The sequence below is a fragment of the Bubalus bubalis genome, chromosome 21 (assembly GCF_019923935.1).
Source record: "Bubalus bubalis isolate 160015118507 breed Murrah chromosome 21, NDDB_SH_1, whole genome shotgun sequence".
Classification (NCBI taxonomy): Eukaryota; Metazoa; Chordata; class Mammalia; order Artiodactyla; family Bovidae; genus Bubalus; species Bubalus bubalis.
The window spans coordinates 1,562,438-1,577,088 of record NC_059177.1 but is presented as its reverse complement, the minus strand read 5'-3'; the positions used below and the strand labels follow the sequence as shown (position 1 = coordinate 1,577,088).

Genomic DNA, 14,651 nt, shown 5'->3' with positions numbered 1-14,651 from the left:
TTATGATCTTTACTGTTTCCTTGGGTTTTGTTTGTTTTTCTTTCTCTAATTCTTGTAGGTGGTGGGTTAGGTTGTTTATTTGAAATTTTTGTTGCTTTTTGAAAAAAACCTGTATTATTTCTCTCTTAGTGATTTTCCTGCATTCCATAGATTTTATAAAATTATGTTTAATTGTCACTTCTCTTGACATAGTTTATGATTTCTTGTTTGATGGCATCGTTGGCCCATTGGTTTTTTAGTAGCAGCTTGTTTAGTCTCCATGTGTTCATTTTCCCCTCATCTTTCTGCGGCTGATTTCTAGTTTCATGCTGTTGTGGTCAGAAAAAATGCTTGAAATTTTTATCCTCTTGAGTTTGTTGAGGTTTGCTTTGTGGCATAGTATTTGGTCTATTCTAGAGAATGTTCCATACATGCTTGAAAAGAATGTGGTATACTCTGGGCTTTTGGGGATGTGGTATCCTGTAGATACAGTTAACTCCAACTGGTCTTTTGTCATGTAGGACCTCTGTTGTCTTATGGATTTTCTGTCTAGAAGATCAGTCCATTTATGTCAGTGGGGTGTTAAAGACTTCTACTATTACTGTATTCCTGTCAATGTCTTCCTTTATGGCTGTTAGTTTTGATATATATATCTACTCTGATATTAGGTACATAATCTTAATAAGTGTCATATCTTCTTCTGTTATTGATCCCCTTATCATTATATGCTATTCTTTCTTTTTCTTTCTAAACTTTGTTTTAAAGGCTATTTTTTGTGATATAAGTATCAGTCAGTTCAGTCACTCAGTTGTGTCCAACTCTTTGCGACCCCATGAACCGCAGCACACCAGGCCTCCCTATCCATCACCAACTCCTTGAGTCTACCCAAACCCATGGAGTCGGTGATGCCATCCAGTCATCTCATCCTCTGTCATCCCCTTCTCCTCCTGCCCTCAATCTTTCCCAGCATCAGGGTCTTTTCCAATGAGTCAGCTCTTTGCATCAGGTGGCCAAAGTATTGGAGTTTCAGCTTCAACATCAGTCCTTCCAATGAACACCCAGGACTGATCTCCTTTAGGATGGACTGGTTGGATCTCCTTGCAGTGAGAGGGACTCTCAAGAGTCTTCTCCAACATCACAGCTCAAAAGCATCAATTCTTTGGTGCTCAGGTTTCTTTATAGTCCAACTCTCACTTCCATACATGACTACTGGAAAAACTGACTAGGTGGGCCTTTGTTGACAAAGTAATTTCTCTGCTTTTTAATATGCTGTCTAGGTTGGTCATAACTTTCCTTCCAAGGAATAAGGTCTTTTAATTTCATGGCTGCAATCACCATCTGCAGTGATTTTGGAGTCCAGAAAAGTAAAGTCAGCCACTGTTTCCACTGTTTCCCCATCTATTTCCCATGAAGTGATGGGACTGGATGCCATGATCTTAGTTTTCTGAATGTTGAGCTGTAATCCAACTTTTCACTCTCCTCTTTCACTTTCATGAAGAGGCTCTTTAGTTCTTCTTCACTTTCTGCCCTAAGGGTGGTGTCATGTGCATATCTGAGGTTATTGATATTTCTCCCGGAAATCTTGATTCCAGCTTGTGCTTCCTCTAGCCCAGCGTTTCTCATGATGTACTCTGCATGTAAGTTAAATAAGCAGGGTGACAATATACAGCCCTGACGTACTCCTTTTCCTATTTGGACCCAGTCTGTTGTTCCATGTCCAGTTCTAACTGTTGCTTCCTGACGCATACAGGTTTCTCAAGAGGCAGGTCAGGTGGTCTGGTATTCCCATCTCTTTCAGAATTTTCCACAGTTTTTTGTGATCCACACAGTCAAAGGCTTTGGCATAGTCAATAAAGCAGAAATAGATGTTTCCTGGAACTCTCTTGCTTTTTCTGTGATCCAGCAGATGTTGGCAATTTAATCTCTGGTTCCTCTGCCTTTTTAAAAATCAGCTTGAACATCTCGAATTTCACAGTTTACGTATTGCTGAAGCCTGGCTTGGAGAATTTGAGCATTACTTTACTAGTGTGTGAGATGAGTGCAATTGTGTGGCAGTTTGAGCATTCTTTGGCATTGCCTTTCTTTGGGATTGGAATGAAAACTGACCTTTTCCAGTCCTGTGGCCACTACTGAGTTTTCCAAATTTGCTGACATATTGAGTGCAGCACTTTCACAGCATCATCTTTTAGGATTTCAAATAGTTCAACTGGAATTCTATCACTTCCACTAGCTTTGCTCGTAGTGATGCTTCCTAAGGTCCACTTGACTTCACATTCCAGAATGTCTGGCTCTAGGTGAGTGTGAGTGATCACACCATCATGATTATCTGGGCCATGAAAATCTTTTTTGTCCAGTTCTTCTGTGTATTCTTGCCACTTGTCCTTAATATCTTCTGCTTCTGTTAGGTCCATACCATTTCTGTCCTTTATTGTGCCCATCTTTGCATGAAATGTTCCCTTGGTATTTCTAATTTTCTTGAAAAGATCTCTAGTCTTTCCCATTCTATGTTTTCTTCTATTTCTTTGCATTGACCACTGAGGAAGGCTTTCTTATGTCTCCTTGCTATTCTCTGGAACTCTGCATTCAAATGGGTATATCTTTCTTTTTCTCCTTTGCTTTTTGCTTCTCTTCTTTTCACAGCTATTTTTAAGGCCTCCTCAGGCAGCCATTTTTCTTTTTGTATCTCTTTTTCTTGAGAATGGTCCTGATTCCTGTCTCCTGTACAATGTCATGAACCTCCATCCATAGTTCATTAAGCACTCTGTCTGTCAGATTTTGTCCCTTAAATCTACTTCTCACTTCCACTGTATAGTCATAAGGGATTTGATTTAGGCCATACCTGAATGGTCTAGTGGTTTTCCCTACTTTCTTCAATTTAAGTTTGAATTTGGCAATAAGGAGTTTATGATCTGCCCTGCAAATAAATTCATCAGTGCCATCTTTCTATATTCCTTATATATGTGGTAATATGTGATATTTATATTTCTCTTTCTGACTTACTTCACTGTATAATAGGCTCTATGTTCATCCACCTCATTAGAACTGACTGAAATGCTTTCCTTTTTATGGCTGAGTAATATTCCATTGTATATATGTATCTCAGCTTCTCTATCCATTCATCTGTCAATGGAAATCTACATTGCTTCAAAGTTCTAGCTATTGTAAACAGTGCTGCAATGAACATTGGGGTACGTGTGTCTTTTTCAATTTTGGTTTCCTCAGGGTATATGCCTAGTAGTGGGATTGCTGGGCCATATGGTGGTTTTGTGGCTGTATCAGTTTACATTCCCACCAGCAATGCAAGAGAATTCCCTTTTCTCCACATCCTCTCCAGCATTTATTGTTTGTAGACTTTCTGAGTAGTGTGAGGTGGTGTCTCTTTGTAGTTTTGATTTGTATTTCTCTAATAATGAGCAATGTTGAGCATCTTTTCATGTGTTTGTTAGGTATCTGAATGTCTTCTTTGAAGAAATGTCTATTTAGGTCTTTTCCCCACTTTTTTATTGGGTTGTTTGTTTTTCTGGTATTGAGTTGTATGAACTGCTTATATATTTTGTAGATTGATTCTTTGCCAGTTGTTTCCTTTGCTGTTATTTTCTCCCATTATGAGGGTTGTCTTTTCACCTTGTTTGTAGGTTCCTTTGCTGTGCAAAAGCTTTTAGGTTTAATTAGGTCCCACTTGTTTATTTTTTATTTTATTTCCATTACTCTAGGAGGTGGGTCATAGAGGATTTTGCTTTGATTTCTGTCATCGAGTGTTCTGCCAATGTTTTTCTCTAAGAATTTTTTAGTTTCTGACCTTACGTTTAGGTCTTTAATCCATTTTGAGTTTATCTTTCTGTATGGTTTTAGAAAGTGTTCTAATTTCATTCTTTTACATGCATATGTCCAGTTTTCCCAATACCACTTATTGAAAAGGCTATCTTTGCCCCATTGTATATTCTTGCCTCCTTTGTTGAAAATAAGCTACCCATAGAGGGGTAGGTTTATCTCTGGGCTTTCTATCTTGCTCCATTGGTCTATACTTCTGTTTTGGTTCCAGTACCATACTGTCTTGATGACTGTAGTTTTGTAGTATAGTCTGAAGTCAGGAAGGTTGATTCCTCCAGCTCCATTCTTCTTTCTCAAGACTGCTTTGGATATTCAGTATCTTTTGTGTTTCCATATGCATTGTGAAATTTTTTGTTCTAATTCTGTGAAAATTGCCATTGGTAATTTGATAAGGATTGCATTGAATCCGTAGATTGTATTTGGTAGTGTAGTCATTTTCACAGTATTGATTCTTCCTACCCAAGAACATGAAATATCTCTCCATCTGTTTATGTTGTCTTTGATTTCTTTCACCAGTGTCTTTAATTTTCTGCATACCGTTCTTTTGTCTCCTTAGGTAGGTTTACTCCTAGATATTTTATTCTTTCTGTTGCAATCATGAATGGAGTTGATTCCTTAATTTCTCTTTCTGATTTTTCATTGTTAGTATACAGGAATGCAAGTGATTTCTGCGTATTGACCTTGTATCCCGCAACTTTCTGATTGGGTCTTTTTTAATATTTTAAAATGTTCATTGTTGCGATCAGTTCTTTTCCTTTATTAAGTTTATTATTAATCATGTTTTAAGTTCTCTTGTGGTAAATTGTTTATTTCTGTTTTATTATTTTTCAAGGGTTTTCTTTTGCTTTTTCAATTGACAGTAGTTCTTTTTATTTAGCTTTCTCTGTCTCTATTGCTTTAGGTGAAACAGTTGTCCACTGCAGTCTTGAAATGGCTGTTTTTATGTGGGAGCATCCCTCTGCACACTGTGTGTGATTTGTACCTGCCTTTGATGGGGAGCTGGATTTGAGGTGGATGCCAGTTATACCTTTCCTCAGGATGTGCTGGAAGCTATCCCCTTGATAGGCAGTGGTGCTAGAGATGGAGGGGCTAGAGTTGGCACCAGATCTGAGGCAGGACTTCCTCTCTGCCCAGTGGCCATCACTGTCTTGTTAGGGGTGAGGTCTGCTTTTAAATTGCCAGGGAAGAAGCTAGCTCTATCCCCTTTAAGTGGATTTTCCCCCTCCTCTTCCATGCACCAAGACATTTGCTTCAGTGGCATGGGGTGCTAAAACAAGTGTGGTCTGTACATTGACAGAGATCTAATGCACTGACCATGTAGGCATCTGCAGCTCCAGTCAGATACTGACTCAGATGTAAGCCCCCTTTGTTTTTCATAGCCGATCATTTCCCCCTGCCTCTGCCACCACCCCCTACACATTTGTGGAACAACTCTGCTGGGCTAGCAGAGAGCTATGTGGACTCGTGGGGTGTGTCAGAGGTTAGCTGTGGTAGAGCATCCCCATCAGAATCCACGAAACTTGTGATGCTTCTTGAGTAAGTGCTACCAATGGCCACTGCTGCCACTCTTAGGCCCTGCCCTGGGGCCAGGTTGCCTGTATGTCCCAAGAATTTTAAATTTCATTTAAATTTTAAAAATTATATTAATATTTATATTTAGTACATGTTGAAATAATATTTTGGCTATTTTAGTTTAAAATGTTATTAAAATTAATTTCACTTTTTTCTTTCTACTTCTTAAAACTGTGGCTGCCAGAATATTTAGACTTATGTTTGTACTTGGCATATTTCTGTTGGACAGTGCTGGGCTTGTCTAGAAGATTATGGTGTGGGCTATGCGTTTGCCCTTGCTGAGGAGTAACCTGCATGCAAGGGAATGATTTGCTGGAACAGACGTTCTACCCCTCTGCTCAATCCTGAGGCTTCTGCCCACACTTACATGGACACTGCTAAGATTATGCCCCTCTTTGAAAATATGAGGCAGGGATCACCCCTTTTCCTTATGTAAACATGTGACCTTATTCCAGGTGTAAAAAGAATGTATTACCTATGTAAAACTGATGAATTTCATTTAATTTTCAAGGGTCTGGAAATATGGGCTGGAATGGGACAGAAAAAATAAATAGGATCAAGAGAGGAGTGGATTAGTGGGGGATTGGAAGATGGAAATGGAGAGGGAAGGAATTCACAGTTAGATGCACACGTTTTGATATTATTCTAGTACTTAAGTTGAGTGGTGGGTGAATGAGTGCCAAATTTGCTGTGCTTGATAACTTGGGTATGTGTTGCATGTACGTACCATAATCTCTGTGACTGTAGTGAAAGGCTTGGGGTAATAGAATTATCAGTCGTGCTTATTTGTGTCTGAGTCCCTATATCAACTCCCACTTAGTAAACACCTATCATGTGCCTTAAACATAGAGGATGTTTGATGTACTTTGGTCGTGTTGCAGTAAAGTATGGTTCTTATAATTTGTCACGTTGATGATGGACAGGGAGGCCTGGCGTGCTGTGATTCATGGGGTCGCAAAGAGTCAGACACGACTGAGTGACTGATCTGATCTGATCTGATAGATATTTCTTATTTCTTAAAAAAAATGTTAAGAACTTGTCTCTCTAGATTCTAGTAGATAAAACAAGATTGAAGGTTATTTATGGCTGTCCTCCGTAGGGTCTAATGACTCTTCCACTGGGTGAAAGGTCCTGAGACGAACTTGCATAATGATAAGGAAATCCTAAGTTTTAGAATAGGGCAAAAAAGTGATGGTAATAATGCTGAGAACATAAGGAAAAATATAATCTTCTTAAATATAAAAATTATCTCATTTCATAGGAAGAGTTATAGTTTCTTCTTTAAGACAGCAGGAATAAAGCATGGAACATACTACATATAAAATTTTAAATGCTATTTCTTTTTCATACAAAATAAGTATTTTTATTTTTTTTTTATTTATTTTTGGCTATTCTGAGTCTTCCCTGATGTGCAGGCTTATCTCTAGTTGGGGCAAGCTGGGGCTGCTCTCTAGTTGCGGTGCACAGGCTTCTCACTGCAACGGCTTCTCTTGTTGCAGAGCATGGGCCCTAAGGCACATCGGCTTCAGTGGTCGCGGCACACGGGCTCAGTAGTTGTGGTTCCCAGGGTCCAGAGCGCAGGCTCAATAGTTGTGGCACAAGGGCTTCGTTGCTGCAAGTCATGTGGGATCTTCCTGGATCAGAAGAGACATCAAAACTATGTCTCTTGCATGTCAGGAAGATTCTTTACCACTGAGCCACCAGGGAAGTTCAAGTATTTTGATTTTAAATGTGACAAGAAAATCATTCAAGCCTAAGATTTAGGCTTATAATTATTCTTGAGCTCATGAACAACTGTGATGCAACCAGGTTCTTCCATTGCTCATAGAATGTCAGCTCTGCTCTGGGTTCAATTATGTCTCTTTTCTCCCTTTATTAAACTCCTGAGGACATCTTTAGGAAAAACAAACCTATATTTTCATATGGTTTCATAAACCATAGTGGGATATAAGCTTTCAATAAATGTTAGTCAAATCCAAGTTGAATAAACCTTCTCATTCTGCTTACAGAGACTTCACTGGTGGAATAGGATCCAGACTGAGACCAGGTAATTTAGCTTTGTCAGCAGTAACATCACACATGCCACCCTGAAATTCAGTGCAATTTGTATTACAGTCTCATGTCTTTCCCCCTTTTATTTCTTCAGCTTTGCTGCCTCTTGACCTGCTTCTGAAAGTGCCACCCCTCCTGCTCAGTGCCCACGTTAAGGAGGTAGAGGCTGAGTTAGTGACGGGGTGGCAGGCCCACAGCCTTCCCACTGTGATTCTCCACAGTCTCAAAGACCATGGTAGTACTTATATTAGATAACATTGGTCTCAAGCACACAATGGGTGAACACAGAATTGTGGTTGGGCCTGAATACCCAAATGATGCTTGGGAGGCAACTCTAGTACAAACAACAGGAGAATCTCGTTTCATCTGTCCATCATTATTATATAGTTTGGCAAATTAACAGTGTCAAGGTGCCTTCTGTGTTCACTTATTTGATGAAATATATGAGCTATTTTTCTAAAGTTTGTGTTTTTGCTTTGGTAGGAATGTTAGCCAGTTAAATTTTGAAGCTAACAGTGCATACCTACTACCAAAAATAGTAACTATTTTTTTTAAATTTTATTTTATTTTTAAACTTTACATAACTGTATTAGTTTTGCCAAATATCAAAATGAATCCACCACAGGTATACATGTGTTCCCCATCCTGAACCCTCCTCCCTCCTCCCTCCCCATTCCATCCCTCTGGGTCGTCCCAGTGCACCAGCCCCAAGCATCCAGTATCGTGCATCGAACCTGGACTGGCAGCTCATTTCATACATGATATTTTACATGTTTCAATGCCATTCTCCCAAATCTTCCCACCCTCACCCTCTCCCACAGAGTCCATAAGACTGTTCTATACATCAGTGTCTCTTTTGCTGTCTCGTACACAGGGTTATTGTTACCATCTTTCTAAATTCCATATATATGCATTAGTATACTGTATTGGTGTTTTTCTTTCTGGCTTACTTCACTCTGTATAATAGGCTCCAGTTTCATCCACCTCATTAGAACTGATTCAAATGTATTCTTTTTAATGGCTGAATAATACTCCATTGTGTATATGTACCACAGCTGTCTTATCCATTCATCTGCTGATGGACATATAGGTGCACAGCTTATAGAAATACGTATGTAAAACATAGTTACTACAAAAATAGTAACTATGTTTTACATACGTATTTCTATAAGCTGTGCACCTATATGATATAAGAGAGTAAAGCGTATCTTTTCTTCTATCTCCTTTACTCTGGTGCAGATAATTCTTTTTACTTATTTGTATTTGCTTAAAGCAATGTTATATCAAATTGTTTCTCTAATAAGGTAGAAATTATGAATTCTTAAAGTATAATGGTTTATAGTAATTGTTTGAGAAAAAAAGAGTGTGTTTTAACATTTCTAATTTCTATTAAAGTGGACCAAATGTTCAACAGTAACAGTAAAGCTTTTAACTAAACCTGGATAATTCAGGAAAAAAACTTAGTGATTGTGCTTTTAACATATGTATATGACTCAAGTATAAAGTTCTGTTTTACTACTTTGGTTAATTTGGAATTATTGCTTAAAGTTATTTTCACTTTAACTTCCTTAATTTGTGTTCTTTTGTAGAGTTAATACATATGAACTTTTAGGAGATGTGAATTGATTTACTGTAATATTAGTCCATGTCTCCACATTTATTAAATTTGCTTTAGAAGAGTTATTGACAGTTTGGGGGCATTTACATGATCAGCATAGATGCAGAAAAGAGATAACTTTGTTGTTAAGGTGTCCAAAACATTATTAAGATGTTATGCTGACCATGCCCCACTCCAGCTATTTTGCTACAAGGTAAGTTCATATTATAGCCATGAAGCTAAAATGATTGTTATTAATTTTAAAACAGTGAGAGCAAAACATATACATATGTAAGAAATTTGAAGTTCAGTTGTGATTCATAAAAAGAATTACTTTTCCTAAAGGGTATTTTGAGTTAGTTAGTTCAAGACTTGACTTTATGTCTGAAAAATTAATCAGATCTCTGGATATTTAAACAAACTCTTTAGCATGGATAACATGTAATATATTACATTTCTTAGACCTACAGTTTGTTATATTATCTACTTTTTAAACATTTGCCAATTCATGCATTTAAATTTAAAACAGAATATACTATAGCATTTTAAGTGTTGTCAGTGAATGCTAAAGTTTACCTATAAAGGAATGATAGTTTTGACTAATATTATAGAACACAGTAATGCATATGGAGAAAATCTGAGTTATTACCTAAGAGTTATTCCACATTACAGTGAAAAAACCATATTTTTATTCATCTAATGCAGAGTGGTTTTTCTGCATATTATAAAAGTCATACTTTTCTAAATGTTGCAGGTGTCCTTGGACTAATTGGTTGCTTTGCCAAATGACAAACAACGTATAGGCCCCACTTAGATTGCCTCTTGTGCAAATGAGGATTCATTCCACTGTATATGAACAACAGCTATAGTCCTGTATTGCCTAAATGTTCTGGAAAAAACTGTCAGAGAAGAGAGAATTTTGTCAGAACCTGGGTATATTCCCAGGACTAAATCTAGAATGTGAGCATCATTTTCCATTTGCTACGGCAGAACAAAGGGTGAAAACTATTACTTTAGAGTGTCGAATGGCTGTATTAGAATGTGATAGCATACTCTTAAAATGTGAACTTCTAGGCTCATATTGTAGCCATATGGCAGTATTTAATGCACTTCCGAACTCCTGTAAAACAAATAACCATGAAGCCATTTCAACACTATTATTAAAAATCCTCTTGTTCTGCCTTTTAATACTAATTAGATTCTGTAAATAATTTATTTTATAACATATTCCTTAGATTAAATAATAGTAATTTGACAACAGAATTGAAAACTTAGGAATTTTTGTACTGAGTAGACGAAAGTATTAGCAATAATTAACATGGAATGAATAAATGAATAAACATGCATAACATGCAAAGTATGCATGTTAACTATTTTAGCTCTATTTTACTAACCTTTTTCACTTACAGATTACCACTGTACAAATTTGGCCATTTCTGAGTACTATCTGTATTACTATATTCCAAATATCTATTTCTTTCATTTGATTTACTTTCTCAACAGAAACAGACTCACAGAGAACAGACTAGTGTTTACCAGTAGAGAGAGGGAAAGGTGAAAGGGGAAGGGGATTAAGAGGTACAATTAGATATAAGTAAGTGGCATATACCCTGGAGAAACCACATTTCAAAAAGACAACATGTACCCCAATGTTCACTGCAGCACTATTTGCAATAGCCAGGACATGGAAGCAACCTAGATGTCCATGACAGACGAATGGATAAAGTTGTGGTACATATACACAATGCAATATTCAGTTCAGTTCAGTTCAGTCACTCAGTCATGCCCAACTCTTTGCAACTCCATGAATTGCAGCATGCCAGGCCTCCCTGTCCATCACCAACTCCCGGAATTTGCTCAAACTCAAGTCCATCGAGTTGGTGATGCCATCCAGCCATCTCATCCTCTTGCCCCCAATCCCTCTCAGCATCAGGGTCTTTTCCAATGAGTCAACTCTTTGCATGAGGTGGCCAGAGTATTGGAGTTTCAGCTTTAGCACCAGGCCTTCCAACGAACACCCAGGACTGATCTCCTTCAGAATGGACTGGAATGCAATATTACTCAGCCATAAAAATTAATGAATTTGAGTCTAATGAGGTGGATAAACCAAGAGTCTGATATACAGAGTGAAGTAAGTCAGAAAGAAAAGAACAAATATAGTATATTAAAGCATAGTTTGTTCTCTGTGAATCTGTTTCTGTTTTGCTCTATGCATTCATATGCTTTATTTTTTAGATTCCATATATAAGTGAAAACACACACAGTATTTATCTTCCTAGTGTGACATTTTTCACTAAGCATAATATTCTCTAGGTCCATCCACATTGCTGAAAAATGGCAGAATTTAATTCCTTTTTATGGATGAATAATATTCCATTGCATATATACACACCATATCTTTTTTATCCATTCATCTGTCAGTGGGCACTTGGGTTGCTTCCACACCTTGACAATTGTAAATGATGCTGCTATGAACACTGGGGTACATACATCTTTTTGAATTAGTGTTTTTTTGTTTTCTTCAGATATATAACCAGAAGTGGGATTGCTGGGTCATATGGTAGTTGTATTTTTAATTTTTGTGGAAATTCCATGCTGCTTCCCATAGTGGCTGAACCAATTTACACTCTCACCACCAGTATACTAGGGTACCCTTTTCTCCACATCATTGCCAACATTTATGTGTTGTCTTTTGGCTATAGCCATTCTGACAGGTAAAAGTTGATTTCTCATGATAGTTTTGATCTGAATTTCCCTGATGATTAACAAGTTGGAGCATCTTTTTATGTTTCCATTGTCCAGCTGTATGTTTTCTTTGGAGACATGTCTATTAATATGCTCTGTCCATTTTTAACTTTTTTATATTGAATTGTATGAGTTTTCAATTTATTTTGGATATTCCCCTTATCAGACATATCTTTTGCAAATATCTTCTCCCATTCAATAGTTTGCTTTCATTTTGTCTATAGTTTGATTCACTGTGCAAAAGCTTTTAAGTTTGATTAAATCTGATTTGTTTATTTTTGCCTATGTTTGCTGTGTCTGAGAAGACATATCCAAAAAAATATTTCTAAGGCCTGTATCAGAGTGTACTGCCTATGTTTTCTTTTAATTTTATGGTTTCTAGTTTTACATTTAAGCCTTTAATCTCTATTTTGTGTTTAGTTTTGTATCATGAGTGAGTGAAAGTCGCTCAGTAGTGTCTGACTCTTTGCGACCCCATGGACTATACAGTCCCTGGAATTCTCCAGGCCAGAATACTGCAGTGGGTAGCCTTTTCCTTATCCAGGAGATCTTCCCAACCCAGGGATCGAACCCAGGTCCCCTGTATTTCAGGTGGATTCTTTACCAGCTGAGCCACCAGGGAAGCCCTATTTTTGTATATGGTATGAGGAAATGTTCTAATCTTGTTTTAAATGTAGCTGCCCAGTTTTTCCAGAACTATTTGTTGAAAGACTCTCTTTTCCCCATTTTATATTCTTGCCTCCTTTGTCATAGATTAGGTGACCACATGTGTGTAGGTTTATTTCTGGGCTCTCTACTCTGTTCCATTGATCTATGTGTCTGTTTTTGTGCCAGTACCATACTGTTTTGACTACCGTAGCTTTGTAGTATAGTTTGAACATAGGGCACATACATTCAGCTTTGTTCTCCATGTCTGTGCCTCTGTTCCTGCCCTGCAAACAGGTTTATCAGCACCATTTTTCTAGATTCCATATATATGCATTAATATATTATATTTTTCTCTTTTTTACTCACTTCACTCTGTATGACAGGCTCTAGGTTCATCCACATCCCTACTACTAACCCAATTTCATTCCTTTTTATGACTGAATAATATTCCGTTGTGTATATGTACTACATCTTTATCCATTCATCTGTCAATGGACATCTAGGTTGCTTCCATGTCCAGGCTATTGTAAATAGTGCTGTGATGAACACTGGGGTACATGTGTCTTTTTGAGTTGTGGTTTTCTTAGGGTATATGGTCTGTTTTGGGATTGCTGGATCATATGGTAGTTCTGTGTTTAGTTTTTTAAGGTATCGCCGTACTGTTCTCCACAGTGGCTGTACAAATTTACATTCCAACCAACAGTGTAAGAGAGTTCCCTTTTCTCCACACCCTCTCCAGCATTTGATGTTTGTAGATTTTTTGATGATGGCCATTTTGGCTGGTATGAACTGGTACCTCATTGTAGTTTTGATTTGTATTTCTCTGATAATTAGTGATGTTGAGCATCATTTCTTGTGTTTATTGGCCATCTATATTTCTTCTATGGAGAAATGTCTATTTAGATCTTCTGCCTATTTTTTATTTCATTTTTTAAAATATTTAACTCCGTGAGCTGATTGTAAATTTTGGAGATTAACCCTTTGTCCACTGCTTTGTTTGTAAATATTTTGTCCCATTCTGAGGTTTGTCTTTTTGTCTTGCTTATAGTTTCCTTTGTTGTGCAAAAGTTTTTAAGTGTAATTGGATCCCAGTTGTTTATTTTGTTTTTATTTTCATTATTTCAGGAGGTGGCTCAAAAAAGATCTTGCTGTGATTTATGTCAAAGAGTGTTTTTCCTTTGTTTTCCTCCAAGAGTTTTATAGTCTTACATTTAGGTCTTTAATTCATTTTGAGTTTATTTTATGTATGATATTAGGTAGTATTCTAATTTCATTCTTTTACATGTAACTCTCCAGGTTTCCCAGCACTACTTATTGAAGAGGCTGTCTTATCTCCATTGTATATTCTTACCTCCTTTGTTGTAGACTAGGTGATTTTAGGTCCATGGGTTTATATCTGGGCTTTCTATCCTGTACCATTGGTTTATATTTCTGTTTTTGTGCCAGTACCATACTATTTTGATTACTGTAGCTTTTTAGTAAAGTTTGAAGTCAGGAAGCCTGATTCCTCCTGCTCCATTTTTCTTTCTCAAGATTACTTTGGCTGTTTGGGGTATTATGTGTTTCCATACAAACTATAAGATTTTTTTGTTCCAATTTTGTGGAATTGCCATGGCAATTTGATAGAAATTGCAGTGAATTTGTAGATTGCTTTGGGTAGTATATTCATCTTTACTATATTGATTCTTTTAATCCAAGAATATGGTATATCTCTCCGTTTGTGTCCTCTTTGATTTCTTTCATCAGAGTTTTATAGTTTTCTGAGAACACTGAAGCTTTCTCAGTCTTCTGAAGTCTTTTGCTTCCTTAGGTAAATTTATTCTTAAGTATCACCCCAATTAATATTCCCTGGGGCATGATGTTCTCTGTTAGTCCAGTGGTTCTGACTCAGTTCTCCCACCTCAGGAGCTCAGGCCTGATCTCTGGCCCATGAAGTGGGATCTTGCAAGCCACAGGGCATGCCAAAAAAAGGAGCAGGGCAATGCAAATAATTACAAATTAAATTTAGAAAACTAACAGATATATTCAGAAAAATAATAATCTATATAAAACAAGTACTGGAGGGTAAAACTAAGCTCCAGTAGCAAAGAAGAAAAAAATCATAAATGATCATAAAAAATAAAAGGGAGCATGCTGCTGCTGCTAAGTTGCTTCAGTTGTGTCCGACTCTGTGCGACCCCATAGACAGCAGCCCACCAGGCTCCCCCATCCCTGGGATTCTCCAGGC

At 37.3% G+C, this 14,651-nt stretch overlaps 1 protein-coding gene across 3 annotated transcripts in view; it reads left to right on the top strand.

Moving 5' to 3' along the window:
- Positions 1 to 14,651, top strand: part of NEK10 (NIMA related kinase 10) — a 284,563-nt gene that overhangs the window by 213,070 nt on the left and 56,842 nt on the right. For 2 of the 3 annotated variants that reach the window (XM_025271976.3, XM_025271973.3), the window contains 2 exons: positions 7,392 to 7,429; positions 7,529 to 7,669. In XM_025271976.3, the coding sequence (XP_025127761.2) occupies positions 7,392 to 7,429; positions 7,529 to 7,669 (179 nt within the window). The remainder of the gene's footprint in view (positions 1 to 7,391; positions 7,430 to 7,528; positions 7,670 to 14,651) is intronic. The other variant, XM_025271975.3, reaches the window with a different exon arrangement.